General features: G+C 35.3%; 1 protein-coding gene across 2 annotated transcripts in view; it reads left to right on the top strand.

The window, feature by feature from the left end:
- Window positions 1-151: 151 nt before the first annotated feature.
- Window positions 152-12,894, top strand: part of zdhhc2 (zDHHC palmitoyltransferase 2) — a 24,969-nt gene continuing 12,226 nt past the window's right edge. The window contains exons 1-6 of one of the 2 annotated variants that reach the window (XM_021481011.3): window positions 152-406; window positions 7,298-7,324; window positions 8,750-8,844; window positions 10,957-11,077; window positions 11,270-11,339; window positions 11,435-11,467. In XM_021481011.3, the coding sequence (XP_021336686.1) occupies window positions 286-406; window positions 7,298-7,324; window positions 8,750-8,844; window positions 10,957-11,077; window positions 11,270-11,339; window positions 11,435-11,467 (467 nt within the window). In that variant the 5' untranslated portion in view covers window positions 152-285. 2 annotated transcript variants of the gene reach the window in all.

Below are 12,894 nucleotides of genomic sequence, written 5' to 3'. Positions count from 1 at the left end.
CAGGAGACAGAAGACGACGGAATCCAGCTGTAGAGAGTGTGTGTTTGTGTACGTGTGTGTGTGGAGCTCCACTGTCTGCATCGCGTGTAAGTTGTAGAAAGGGGCGGTACCGACGACGACGATGATGATGATGATGAGCTCCACTGCGAACACGAGCGAGCGGAGAACCGGAGGATGGAGAAGCAGAAGAGCCGCAGCCGCGCACCGGAAAACATATGATGTTTTAGCAGCAGCAGTGCGGGCTCAACTTGACGTTTTGACCACTTTTGGTCATCAAATAGAAAGATGGCGCCGTCGGGCTCGCGCAGCTTTGACTGCTGGAGAGTTTTATACTGGATCCCCGTGCTGTTCATCAGTCTGATCGTGGCATGGTCCTACTACGCTTATGTAGTGCAGCTCTGCATAGGTAAGATAAGACTGGTCTGGCAGCAGCTCTCTGGGTGAAGTTAGAGTAAAACGGAGAGAGAATGAATAAATAACACCTGGCCTCCACCATGTGTTATGCTTATGTCTGTATTTGTTAATAGAGCAATATTTCTGCTGTTAATAAGGGTTCATTTGCTTATAATCATACTGGTTAAGAGTGTCATGATTAGTGTTAAGTTGAATGAGATTCGTTTATTTCTCTTCTCTGCTTGAGTGTGCATGTGTGTCTGCATATAATGTTTTCTTAACAGTGGAATATTATGCATGTCTTTGCATAATAATTAAAAAAACGAAAATGTGGGTCAGACAAAGACTAAAAAAGACTACATGTGAGGGTTGATAAAATATATATAAAACAATATTTTTCTGTTAAATATTTACAAAACTAAAAAATATATAGGAGATATGAAACGAGATTAAAAATAATACACCAATTTCTAATTTGGTGTATTGGAAGGTTTAGAAACAAATTTAAAATAAATGCAAGTTGATGCATGTGACAGTCAGCAATTTAGCTATTTATATATCAATATCAGATTTGTTTTGCTGTTGGTTCAATGGATCCTAATAAAATTCATCTGTTCATAAAAAGGTCAAAATAAATATAATGTTATTGTTTTCTTGTAACAAGCCAAAAATGGTTTCCTGCATGGGTATGATTAATAATAATCAATCAGATACTGTACACATGTTCTAGAGTATATTTGTTTTCATAAATGTAATTTTTAATGTAGTTTAGACGCACAAAAAATGCCATTGACCTATATACAATAGCTTCAGTGTATAGCAAATATAATCTCTCAGAAATACTCACTGTTAATGATTTTTGTAAATTACATAGTATTTAACTGTAATGTGAACTGTATTTTACTGTAGCAGGGTGATGCAGTATGTTACTGTATTTTAAGTTGCATTGTGAAAACTACAGTATATTCTAGAGATATACAATACTATAAATACATATATAGCAAGATTAATGGTTCTGTAAATGTAAATTCAGTATTTTTGTTGTAAGTGATTTACTGTAAGTTACTGGCGAACTGCTGCCAGTAAGTTGCTGTATATCCTACAGGAATATGTTAACTGTGCTGGCAGTGTTGAGCAGTAACGTCTACAAGTACTGAAGCTACTAGCTTAACTACATTTCTCAGCAGTGTGGTGGTAGCGTCGCTACTTTCTAAATCAAATAGCTTTTCAGTAGTGAAGCTATTTTTTAGTCAAGTAGCGCAGTAGCGTCCACACAAGCTACATTTACAGATCGTGACAGATGCCGTTAGAGAATAAGTGACGGCATTGACATTTACGGAGCTGTGAGGCTGGTGTCTAACCGATGAAAGTAAATCCATATGATGGCGAGAATTATGATTTCTTCCTCTTCTTGTTTTACAGTGGTCGACAACAAACTTTTTTGGTGCATTACTGCCACCTCTTGCTCTGTTCTGTAATGTCATTAATCGATTAGGCTAACACAAGAAATTTGCTTGCTGAAAAGATGATTGAGAAAGAGAAGGTCTATATATATATAAGTATACTATGGTAATTACTATTAGTTCATGATAGTTACTAATGAAACTACACTACGTAGAGTAATTAATTCATGAAGAGTTGTAAATATACAATACAATATAATTCCTTTTCCTAAATATTTCCATTTACTATTAATTACTGTGGTATTTTAAATGTGTAACACCTGGTTATATTGGATTTTTAGTTTAGTCTGTATAGCCTGTATAATCTGATATACTATCATTTGTTTCTGTTTAGTACAGTATTTTATTTGCAGTAAATGACTGAACTGAACAATTGTGCTTCACATGTTCATTAACAGTTTTATTGATCATTAAGATATGATTGACTTGGAATTAAGTTGCTTCAATTTAAAAATGGAAATTGCAAAAATAGCTTAGATGTAGCTAAGCTACTTTCCAATTAGCTTTTAGTTTAGCTTGCTACATTTTACAGAGGTTAGCTTTCAGTGCAGTTATGCTACATTTTAGTAGAGTAACTAATAGCTTAGCTCACTACATTTTTCAAGTAGCTTTGCCAACACTAAGTGCTGGCATGGGGACATTTTTACACCCCTAAAGCATACAAAGTATTAAAATATATAAAATATAAATATGAAATAGATTGAATGAAATAGCAATAATAGAAATTATAATAATAATGAATTTTATCTGTGATGCGAAACTTAAACTGTTTAAACTCAAAACACTACAAGATATAAAATAACATATATACAATAAAAAATGCAGAGAATTTTGCGTGCAAATGTATGATCTTTACCTTTTAAATACCTCCATGCTGGCATTTAAGACCCTCATACAGTGCTTTATTGCTGTCACTGAGTTAAAATATCTTTAAAATAGCTTTATCATGGACTGTGTCATTTGTTTTCAGACTGTTGTTTATTTATATGCGTGCAACAAGAAAAGGTCTGTGCTCGCATTAACTTCAGAGCATCATTCACTCCTTTGATAACATCTGCTATCGTGTTCCCATAAAAACAGCATGAAGAGGCTTTATTGTTCTCTTCAATGGTGGATGATCATGAGGATGTCCTGTTTTAGTTTTTTTTTCTACCGAAGTCTTGTGTGTGCGAAGGGACTCCTTTAATAGAATCAAATGACGTTCAAATATTTGTGTATAAAACAGTTGCTTTGTGATGCTCCTCAGAGAGCCCGAGTGGAGTGGCCAAACACACTGGCAGTTTACGCTGATCTGCAGTCAGTGGGTCTCTGTGGGCTCTCAGACTGAGCACTTGACTGGAGGAGAACAGAATGAAGGCCGTAAAGGACTTTAACTCTGAACTTGAGCATTAATTGAAAGATATTGAGTTCAGTGGGATTATCTAGTCGGCTGAAAAGTAGAAAAGACAGTGTCAGTTTAAGAATGATGCAGTTTATTGTTGACTGTAAAACAGTGGGATCTGTCTTAACAAGCTGAGATAATGGAGGGTCAGTGAGTCTTTACCTGATGAAGTACTGTCTGCTGATCCTTATGTTTCAATGCTAATCTCACTGCCAAGCTGTCAATCTCTACTTGACCTATTTCTGCTATCATATCACTTGTGCTGCATTTTCAGTTGAGTTTAGCAACAAAAATGGGACCCTATGGTTTCTGTGATGTGGAAAAGGCAGAAGTATTCGCAGGATTCATTTATTCAAAACAAAGCATGTCATGGATTTTGGCAAATGTTGGGTGGGGATGTCAAAAGTAGGACTGTATGCTTCATCAGTTGTAATATCTTGCCGTGTCTGTGAATATTAAACCATAATCTCATTGATTCATTGAGATGGAAATTTTGGACAGTGCCAATAACTCTTTATATTTGGGAGGCAATAATTGATAAATAGGCCAATAAATACATGTCAGGATGTTGTTGTTGTTGTTGTTGTTGTTGTTGTTGTTGTTGTTGTTGTTGTTGTTGTTGTTGTTGTTGTTGTTTTACAGAAATATCATGCAAACAGATGCAGTGGACAACTGATTTGATTTCAAAACCTTAATTATAGAAAACAAGAAAACTGCAAGGAAACATCTACATCTTTCTTTCTTGTTTCTTGTCTCTTATCTGACACTTCAACAAAAGGAAATAATCCCTTTTTTCAAATGTATTATTATGGATTTATTTTCCTATAGGACTAATAATAATAACATTAAAAATAAGCTTTTATCTGTCAATATCGGTATAGTCACAGATATTTTATCAATATGACATACACTAGCGGTCAAAAGTTGGGGTCAGCTTTTTTATTATTAAATTTATTTAATAATTTAAATAAAATTATTCTGTTCATCAATTATTATTCTGTTCATCACATTTATTAAATTTAAAAAAAGTTAAATTGTTAAATATTTATTAAATATTAATTTGTTACTTATTGTATGTAGTTTCAAATGAAATTATTACTCCGGTAATTATTGCTTTTATTACTATTACCATTAATAATAATAATAATAATAATAATAATAATAATAATAATAATAATAATAATAATAATAATAATAATAATAATAATAATAATAGGGTGAGGCAGTGGCGCAGTAAGTAGTGCTGTCGCCTCACAGCAAGAAGGTCGCTGGGTCGCTGGTTCGAACCTTGGCTCAGTTGGCGTTTCTGTGTGGAGTTTGCATGTTCTCCCTGCCTTCGCGTGGGTTTCCTCCGGGTGCTCCGGTTTCCCCCACAGTACAAAGACATGCGGTACAGGTGAATTGGGTAGGCTAAATTGTCCGTAGTGTATGAGTATGTGTGTGAATGTGTGTGTGGATGTTTCCTAGAGATGGGTTGCTGCGTGTGAGATGGAAGGGCATCTGCTGCGTAAAAACTTGCTGGATAACTTGGCGGTTTATTCCGCTGTGGCGACCCCGGATTAATAAAGGGACTAAGCCGACAAGAAAATGAATGAATAAATAATAATGATAATAATAATAATAATAATTAATATTCAAGTGATTGCCAATAGATTGTGTGACTCTTAAGACTCTTTTAGAGTAATAAAGCTGAAAATTCATCATTAAAATCACTGGAACAACTTATAAACTACTTTTGTTATTTTATAGTGCAATAAAATTTCACCATTTTACAATTTGTACTGTATTTTTGATCAAATAAATGCAGCCTTGGTGAGCAGGATAAGCTTATTTTAAAACATTTAAAAATCCTACTGACCCCAAACTTTTGACTGGTCTATACCTGGAGCTGTCAAAGCCACTGTCTATTGGCTCTTTAGCTTCCTGAGAATCAGAGCCTTCCTGAAAACAGATTATTATTCGATTACACAGATTAGACAGATTATAAATTCATTCAGCACCACTCAAAGAGCTATTAGCTATGTTTAACTGTGTCTTTTGTTAGTTGAATGTGTATGTTTTGGATTTTTTGTGTGTGTTTGTAATGGGGCAGCAAACACATGTGCACTTACACTGTTAAATAAGCATTTAAAGCATTGTTTGCTATCAATCAGAGATTATAGTATCACTTTATTTTGATGGTTCATTTGAGTATTAGTAGACTGTCTGCTTAATATCTATTAATACTGATCCCTTAACAGACATTAAACTGACAATAAGAAACTTTGCAACTTACACTAACCCTAACCCCAACACTTATTGCAACCTAACAGTCTACTTATAATCTAATGAGAATTAGTTGGCATGTAGATGCAACGTGACTTAGATTTAACAAACGGACAATCAAAAAAAAAGTGTGACCGAGATTATTTTGCACGTGTATTTCAGAGTACATTACGCTGTATGAGTATTGAACATGATCCATGCGAGCCAGATCTATATAGCTCATTAATATTCCTGACCCTTTTAAATATGGCAAAAATAGAGCTTTTTATCCTATAGGGGAAAATAATATGGTTCTAAATGAATTTGCGCGCAGTGGTTAGCACTCTCGCCTCACAGCAGGAAGGTCGCTGGATCAAGTCCTGGCTGGGCCAGTTGGCCTTTCTGTATGGAGTTTGCATGTTCTCCTTGTGTTCGACGTGGGTTTCCTCTAAATTAGGGGTGTCCAAAGTCGGTCCTGGAGGGTGGGTGTCCTGCTGACTTTAGCTCCAACTTGCTTCAACACACCTGCCTAGAAGTTTCTAGTATGCCTAACAAGAGCTTGATTAGCTTGTGCGGGTGTGTTTGATTAGGGTTGGAGCTAAACTCTCCAGGACACTAGCCCTCCAGGACTGAATGTGGACACCCCTGCTCTTGGTGCTCCGGTTGGTTTTCTCTACAAGTCCAAAGACATGCACTATAGGTGAATTGGATGAACTAAATTGGTCGTAGTGTATGGGTGTGTGTGAGAATGAGTGTGTATGGGTGTTTCCCAGGACTTGGTTGCGGCTGGAAGGGCATATGCTGCGTAAAACATGCTGGAATAGTTAGCGGTTCAGGTGATCCCTGTTAAAAAAGGGACTAAGCCGAAGGAAAATGAATGATGAATAAATTAGCTTGTTGAATCGTTACTGAGAATGACCGTATCTTCTGTATTAGAGTAATTAAAGAGAACAGTTTAAACCTAATCTATCCATTCTATGGCACCTCTAATTTCTGAAGTTGGATGTAATGAAGTCTCATCATCTGTTGACAGCTTTAATTACTCTAATACAGAAGATACGGTCTTTGTTATGTTCTTGTGTAAATATGATTGGCGATTGTACTAACACTTGCAGCGATGCTTTACTTGCCTTTTGTATAATGAGGATTTAATGGCACAACACATCACCATTTTTAAAGCACCCTCTTAAATGCTCTCTTGGGTTCACATACTTAAATAAAATATCTGTTTGGAGATGCACTGCATTCTGGCACTTCCTTTTGGCTGTGTGCTTCAGAAGAACTTGTGTTTTTATCTAAGTGCCAGACCGTATCATCTTTCAAAGAGCATATTTTGGATGAGAGTAGTCCAGCCAACACTGTATTAGATGAGGCTAGTCTAATGAGGCTTTTAGGACACTGCAACTTTAGTAAACTAAGACATTTATTGAAGCATCTGTCTGTTCAGAATAATCACTAAAGAGTATATCTTGGAAACAGACACACTGTGGAAAACAACAATCTGTGTGGGTGGTCATATCTTGAGATGCGATTTTCATGCGTTATTTTCTAAGATCTCTCACTCCATTGCCACAATACATTTTGCAAGCGCACCAGTTGAAGAGATGCAGTTTGGGCATGTGATCAAGAGTACAGCGCGAGTTCCAGCAACAGCGATCAGAGAACTGTGCTGAGAACCATCTGCTGCTCGGTGACCTTCCATGAAATGCACAAGGAGTTTCTGACCTACTGTTTAAACAATAATAGCAAGTGCAGGATTCAAATCACACAGCATTATCAGTTTTATCATTGATACCTCTTTCTCTTTCCTTCACAGAAACCATTGAAAACATGGGAGAGAAAAGTAAGTCAGCTTTTATTCGTATTTTACAGACAATGAAATACCAATGACTTACTTTTGGAATAAACAGGATAGTTTACTCAAAATGAAAATGTACTTACCATTTACACACCTTCAAAGGGTTCCAAACGTTTATGAGGTTCCTTTTTTGTTGAACACAAAATAAGTGATTTTGGAAACAAATACTATGAAAGCCAATGGTTACAGTTCTCTAAACGTTTTTTGAACTAGCTTCTTTTGTGTTCAACAGAAAAAAGAAACTCAAACTCATTAACTTGTTTATGACAAGTTAAAGGTGAGTAAATAATGACAGAATTTTTAATTTGGGTGTGCTATCCCTGTAACGTTTGCTGAAGGAAATGTACCTATGTAATTGTAGTGTGTTGTAAGTGATAAAGTAGTAATTAACGTATAATAAGAGGTGTAAGTGCTTGGCTAGATTTTGTTGTCACAGTGCTAAGGTGGTGATTGTGGCTTCTGTGGGGTTGCTCTGAAAGATTTTCATTTGTTTCTGACTTGTTTTTAGTGTTTTCTGAAAAGTAGAACTGTTTTATTTTAGTCCATAACAAATTAGTATTTAAAGTTATTTTAGTTTATGCACAGACATAATTTGCTTAAACATTCATTCATTTTCTGTTCGGCTTACTCCCTTTATTAATCAGGCGTCACCAGAGTGGAATGAAAAGCCAACTAATCTAGTAAATGTTTTACGCAGCGGATGCCCTTCCAGCTGCACTCAGTGGGAAACATCCATACACACCCAGTCACACACATACAATACGGACAATTTAGCCTACCTAAATCACCTGTACAGCATGTTTTTGGACTGTGTGGGAAACCGGAGCACCCGGAGAAAATCCATGCGTACATGTGTAGAACATGCAAACTCCACACAGAAATGTCAACTGACCCAGCCGGGGCTCGAACCAGTGGCCTTCTTGCTTTGAGGCGAACACGCTACTCACTGCGACACCGTGCAGCCTTGCTTAAACATATAAGTTTTATATATATATATATATATATATATATATATATTACTTAATATTTTTTTAGCTTAAAGTGCAATTTACTGTGGCTTGTTGTAAACAATCTAATATATATTTGACTTCCACTGTAAAGCACATGACCACAGCACCACCTCCACATTCATTTGAATGCTTTGTTTAGAAGTTGACAGTGTTGCTATAGAAATACACAATTGTGAGTCTGAAGAGTCTAAACAGCAGAGCAGAATATCATGTGTTTTTTTCTCTGAATTACGGTCATTACAAAATCACATGAACTCAGCTAATAATAGAAGTCTTTTCTTTAGCCAGCACCACTAATGATCTCATATAAAAGAGGTCAATTATTTTATTACAGACTTGTCAGAGATATTATATGTGTATGTTTTTTTAATCATCTTTCAATATTTCTTACTCATCACAGCAGTTTACCTGCTGATATATCATCTGCTGTTTCTGATGTTTGTGTGGTCATACTGGCAAACCATTTACTCAAAACCAATGAACCCGCTCAAAGAGGTGAGTGTATTGCACAGTTATTACAGTTATTTTATTATTGATTAAAGTGATTCACATTGTAAGGATTTTTGGCATAGAAGAAAAATCTATATTTTTGAACCATAAAATGTATTTTTGGTTATTTCTACAAATATATTTTGTATAGTTTTGTAGTCCATGCTCACATGTAAACAGCATATACAGTGCTCAACGTAAATAAGTACACTCCATTTTGAAAATAAATATTTGAATCTATTTCTCAATTAGGTAATATATCTTGGTGCATTTGAACAAAACAGATACATTTATTAAAATAATATTTTAGTCACTGAATATATTTTAAATAAAAAGATAAAACATTTAAATTAATGTGAAACATAGCAAAATAAATTACAAACTACACAATTTCAACAAAATTATATATTATTATATATAATAATAATAATTAATTATATATATATATATATATATTGTTGGTATTTTTTTTATTATAATTATTGTATGATTAAATGATAATAATTCTTTTGATAGGGCAAGTAAATATATTTTCCAACTGGGATATCAGAAAAAAAAATTCTTAGCGTTTAGCCCTGTATGTCTAAAATTTAATTCATAATGGTCCTAAAAATGTCTTAAAGGGCACCTATGATCAAAATCTTCTTTTGTAAGCTGTTTGGACGGAATTGTGTGTAGGTATAGCGTGTCCACATTCAAACTGGAGTGATATAAAGACAATACGTCTATTTTTAAAATTTCCTGACATTAAAATAGAATCCAAATCCCTCCCATTTTAAGGCCGACCACATCGTGACGTAGGAGTGCGGTTTCCCGGCCCACCGAATTGATTGACAGCCACGTATTAACATGTCTCTGTAGTAATTCGTATAATCATATAAACAAGACGGAACGAGCGCAAAGCAACTGGGATTAAAAGATCTGGTCAGCTCGCTGTGATCATCAATCATCATCAAGTGTGATCAAGAATGAGTTTTACAAGTTTAAAATGTTTTAAAACAATGCATGTTTGTTATAAATTACAGTGATTTTACCATCTCTATCAACACAGCCGCATGTCAGTACAATTCTAAAAAAAGATGCTTCAATCCGGTTTGTGGACGTTAAATCAGGTTTATTTTGTACATTAATATAACCGATATCTAAACAGCAGTTGATAAGAATGTGCACCCTGTCACATTTACTTTGCAAGAACACTGCAAAACTGCGTGGGCTGTGTGTATAAATGTTGTAACAACATTGTGTTTTGTGCTCATCGCAGAAAGCCTTGAATCAACTCCACAACAGATACATCAAATAATCATTGGGAAAGTTCTACTGTAGTATTTCTCACAAACTTTACATGACATCTGCTTCCTTCATGTCTGTCACTGTGCTGTTTATCTGAGAGAGACGGAGACACTCTGACAGGCTTGTGGGAACGTTGGGCGGGGAGAACCAGCATTAAAGGCACAGGCAACAAAGACAGCTACATTGTGTTCAAAGCAGAAAATTCCAATTTTTCCAATTCTGAAAGGTATAATAAATAATCTGAAGGGTGTTTTGAGTTGAAACTTTACAGACACATTCTGGAAACATAAAATACTTCTCTTAAATCTTGAAAAAGGGGTAAAATGGGTGCCCTTTAAAAAGTCTTAACTTGGTAAAACCTGCAGAAGCCAGATATGAATAAATACAAATATGAACACCAAAAATGAACAGCAGACAAACGAAGCCATCAGAATGTACTCTAAAACTGCATCATCCTGAACTAATAATTCCATTTAAATGTTATTTTGCATTCAACAACATGACTCATGAGGTGTTGGCTCATAATGAATATTTTTTGTTGCCAGTTGGCAGAGATTACTGTGTACGATTAGTTAATATATGGTTGGATGAGTTGTTGGTTGTGCATATAAAAAAACAGCATGGTGAGGGAGTAAAACCGCATGTGTTCAGCGGTAACTATAACACCTCACGCTAAGCGCTTATTATTTCAAGCTGAGAGAATGAGAAACAAACTACAGTGAAGAAACTTCAAATTGGCAGTCTCATCGTACTCATCTCTGAATGCAGAACATGCTGCTTGTCACACAGGAACTATCAATACGTTGTTTTTTTGTCTTCTCCTTTCAGTTCCACCTGTCACATGTTGACAAAGAGCTATTAGAGCGTGAAGACCGGCGAGAATCTCAACAGGAGATCTTGAGGAGAATTGCTAAGGATTTGCCCATTTACACACGCACCATGTCAGGAGGTGGGCTCTTTTCTTTAAGTTCAGCACATCCAGATTTTTGCCAAGACATCATTGTTAGCAGTAGCAGGGCAGTCTATTCAGGCTCAGTAACAAAAAATATTAGCCATAGACAATTACATTTGTTTCAATCTGTCTTCAGTCTTTTCAGCCAATGCTATCGATCTGTATTTTTAACAAGCTGTCTTGATACAGCAATCCGCTACTGTGATCGCTGTCTGCTGCTGAAGCCTGATCGATGCCATCATTGCTCCGCCTGTGATATGTATGTCTTTCTACTTTTTTAAAGACACAAAACACATTAGATTTTTTCTTTTGCAGAGCTGCTTTTCAACAACTCCTCCCTCTGCTTTTTTACAGGTGCATTTTAAAGATGGATCACCACTGTCCGTGGTATGTACTAGCTCAGGAAATTAAATGCAAAGCAAGAAAGAAATTATTTTGGGAGGAACAACATGCACGATATGTTTATTTGTGGGTTTCTGTCAGACCAGAAAACATTTTTGTTTCTTCAGTGAATGCAGTTCTATTTTGAAAGTTAAAGGGATACTTCATGGACTCAGTAAAACATATTTGCTTACACTCCATCTGTTCCAAACGCAAAAGAGGAAAATTCTAAATTCTTACTTAGATTTTATATTTTGTTTCTAGTCAAAATATCTACAAAATATTTAATCAAGAAGCATTTTCTAGACCAGTGGTTCTCAAAAGGGGGGTTGGGACCCCCGCGAAGGGTCATGGGACAATGAAGGGGGGTCGCCTGGTGATTTCCAAAAATCTATTTATTTTTAGTAAACTAAATTATTATTTTTAGTTTTAGTTTACCATATTTTATCCATAACCTACTGAAGAGAAAACTTGTTACTACTATTAGTTAATACTATATACAATTGAGGTCAGAATAATTAGCCCCCTTTGTTTTTTTTTTCTATTTTAAATATTACCCAAATGATGTTTAACAGAGCACAGAAATTTTCACAGTATGTCTGATAATATTTTTTCTTCTTAAGAATGTCTTTTTTGTTTTATTTCGGCTAGAATAAAAGCAGTTTTCAATATTTTAAAAACCATTTAGGGACAAAATTATTAGCCCCTTTAAGCTGTTTGTTTTTTTTCCGATAGCCTACAGAACAAACCATCATAATACAATAACTTGCCTAATTACCCTAACCTGCCTAGTTAACCTTACTAACCTAGTTAAGCTTTAAATGTCACTTTAAGCTGTATAGAAGTGTCTTGAAAAATATCTAGTCAAATATTATGTGCTGTCATCATGGCAAAGATAAAAGAAATCAGTTTTTAGAAATGAGTTATTAAAACAATCATGTTTAGAAATGTGTTGAAAAAGACTTCTCTCTGTTAAACAGAAATTGGGGACAAAATAAAAAGAGGGCTTCATTGGGCTCTTTTTTCATTGGGCTAATAAGTCTGACTTCAACTGTACTATATAGATACTATAGTAGCTTATATTTACTAGTTCTATCAGATTGTGACCCCTGGGGTAACATATTAAAGACACAGCAATAGCGTCAGATGGAGCAGATTGATTTTATATCACCATAAACTTTCTGGCACATTTACAGCACTCACATACATTTAAAAAAAACAAACCAAGAATAGACTTGGTCTGTTGGTGTGTGCGCCATTGCATGTGAGGTTTCTGTTTTTTTTTTTCCACCTCAGAGGATATTGGGGGTCGCGAGTCACTGTTATTGTCATTTTGGTGGTCATAGGCTGAAAAGTTTGGAAACCCCTGTTCTAGACAAGCAAAAAAATTGTTTTAGGAGATAATATGCCAAAACTAAGTGAGTTTTTAAGAT

The sequence above is a fragment of the Danio rerio genome, chromosome 14 (genome assembly GCF_049306965.1).
Source record: "Danio rerio strain Tuebingen ecotype United States chromosome 14, GRCz12tu, whole genome shotgun sequence".
In the NCBI taxonomy this organism is placed as follows: domain Eukaryota; kingdom Metazoa; phylum Chordata; class Actinopteri; order Cypriniformes; family Danionidae; genus Danio; species Danio rerio.
This window is presented reverse-complemented; position numbering and strand designations above follow the sequence as displayed.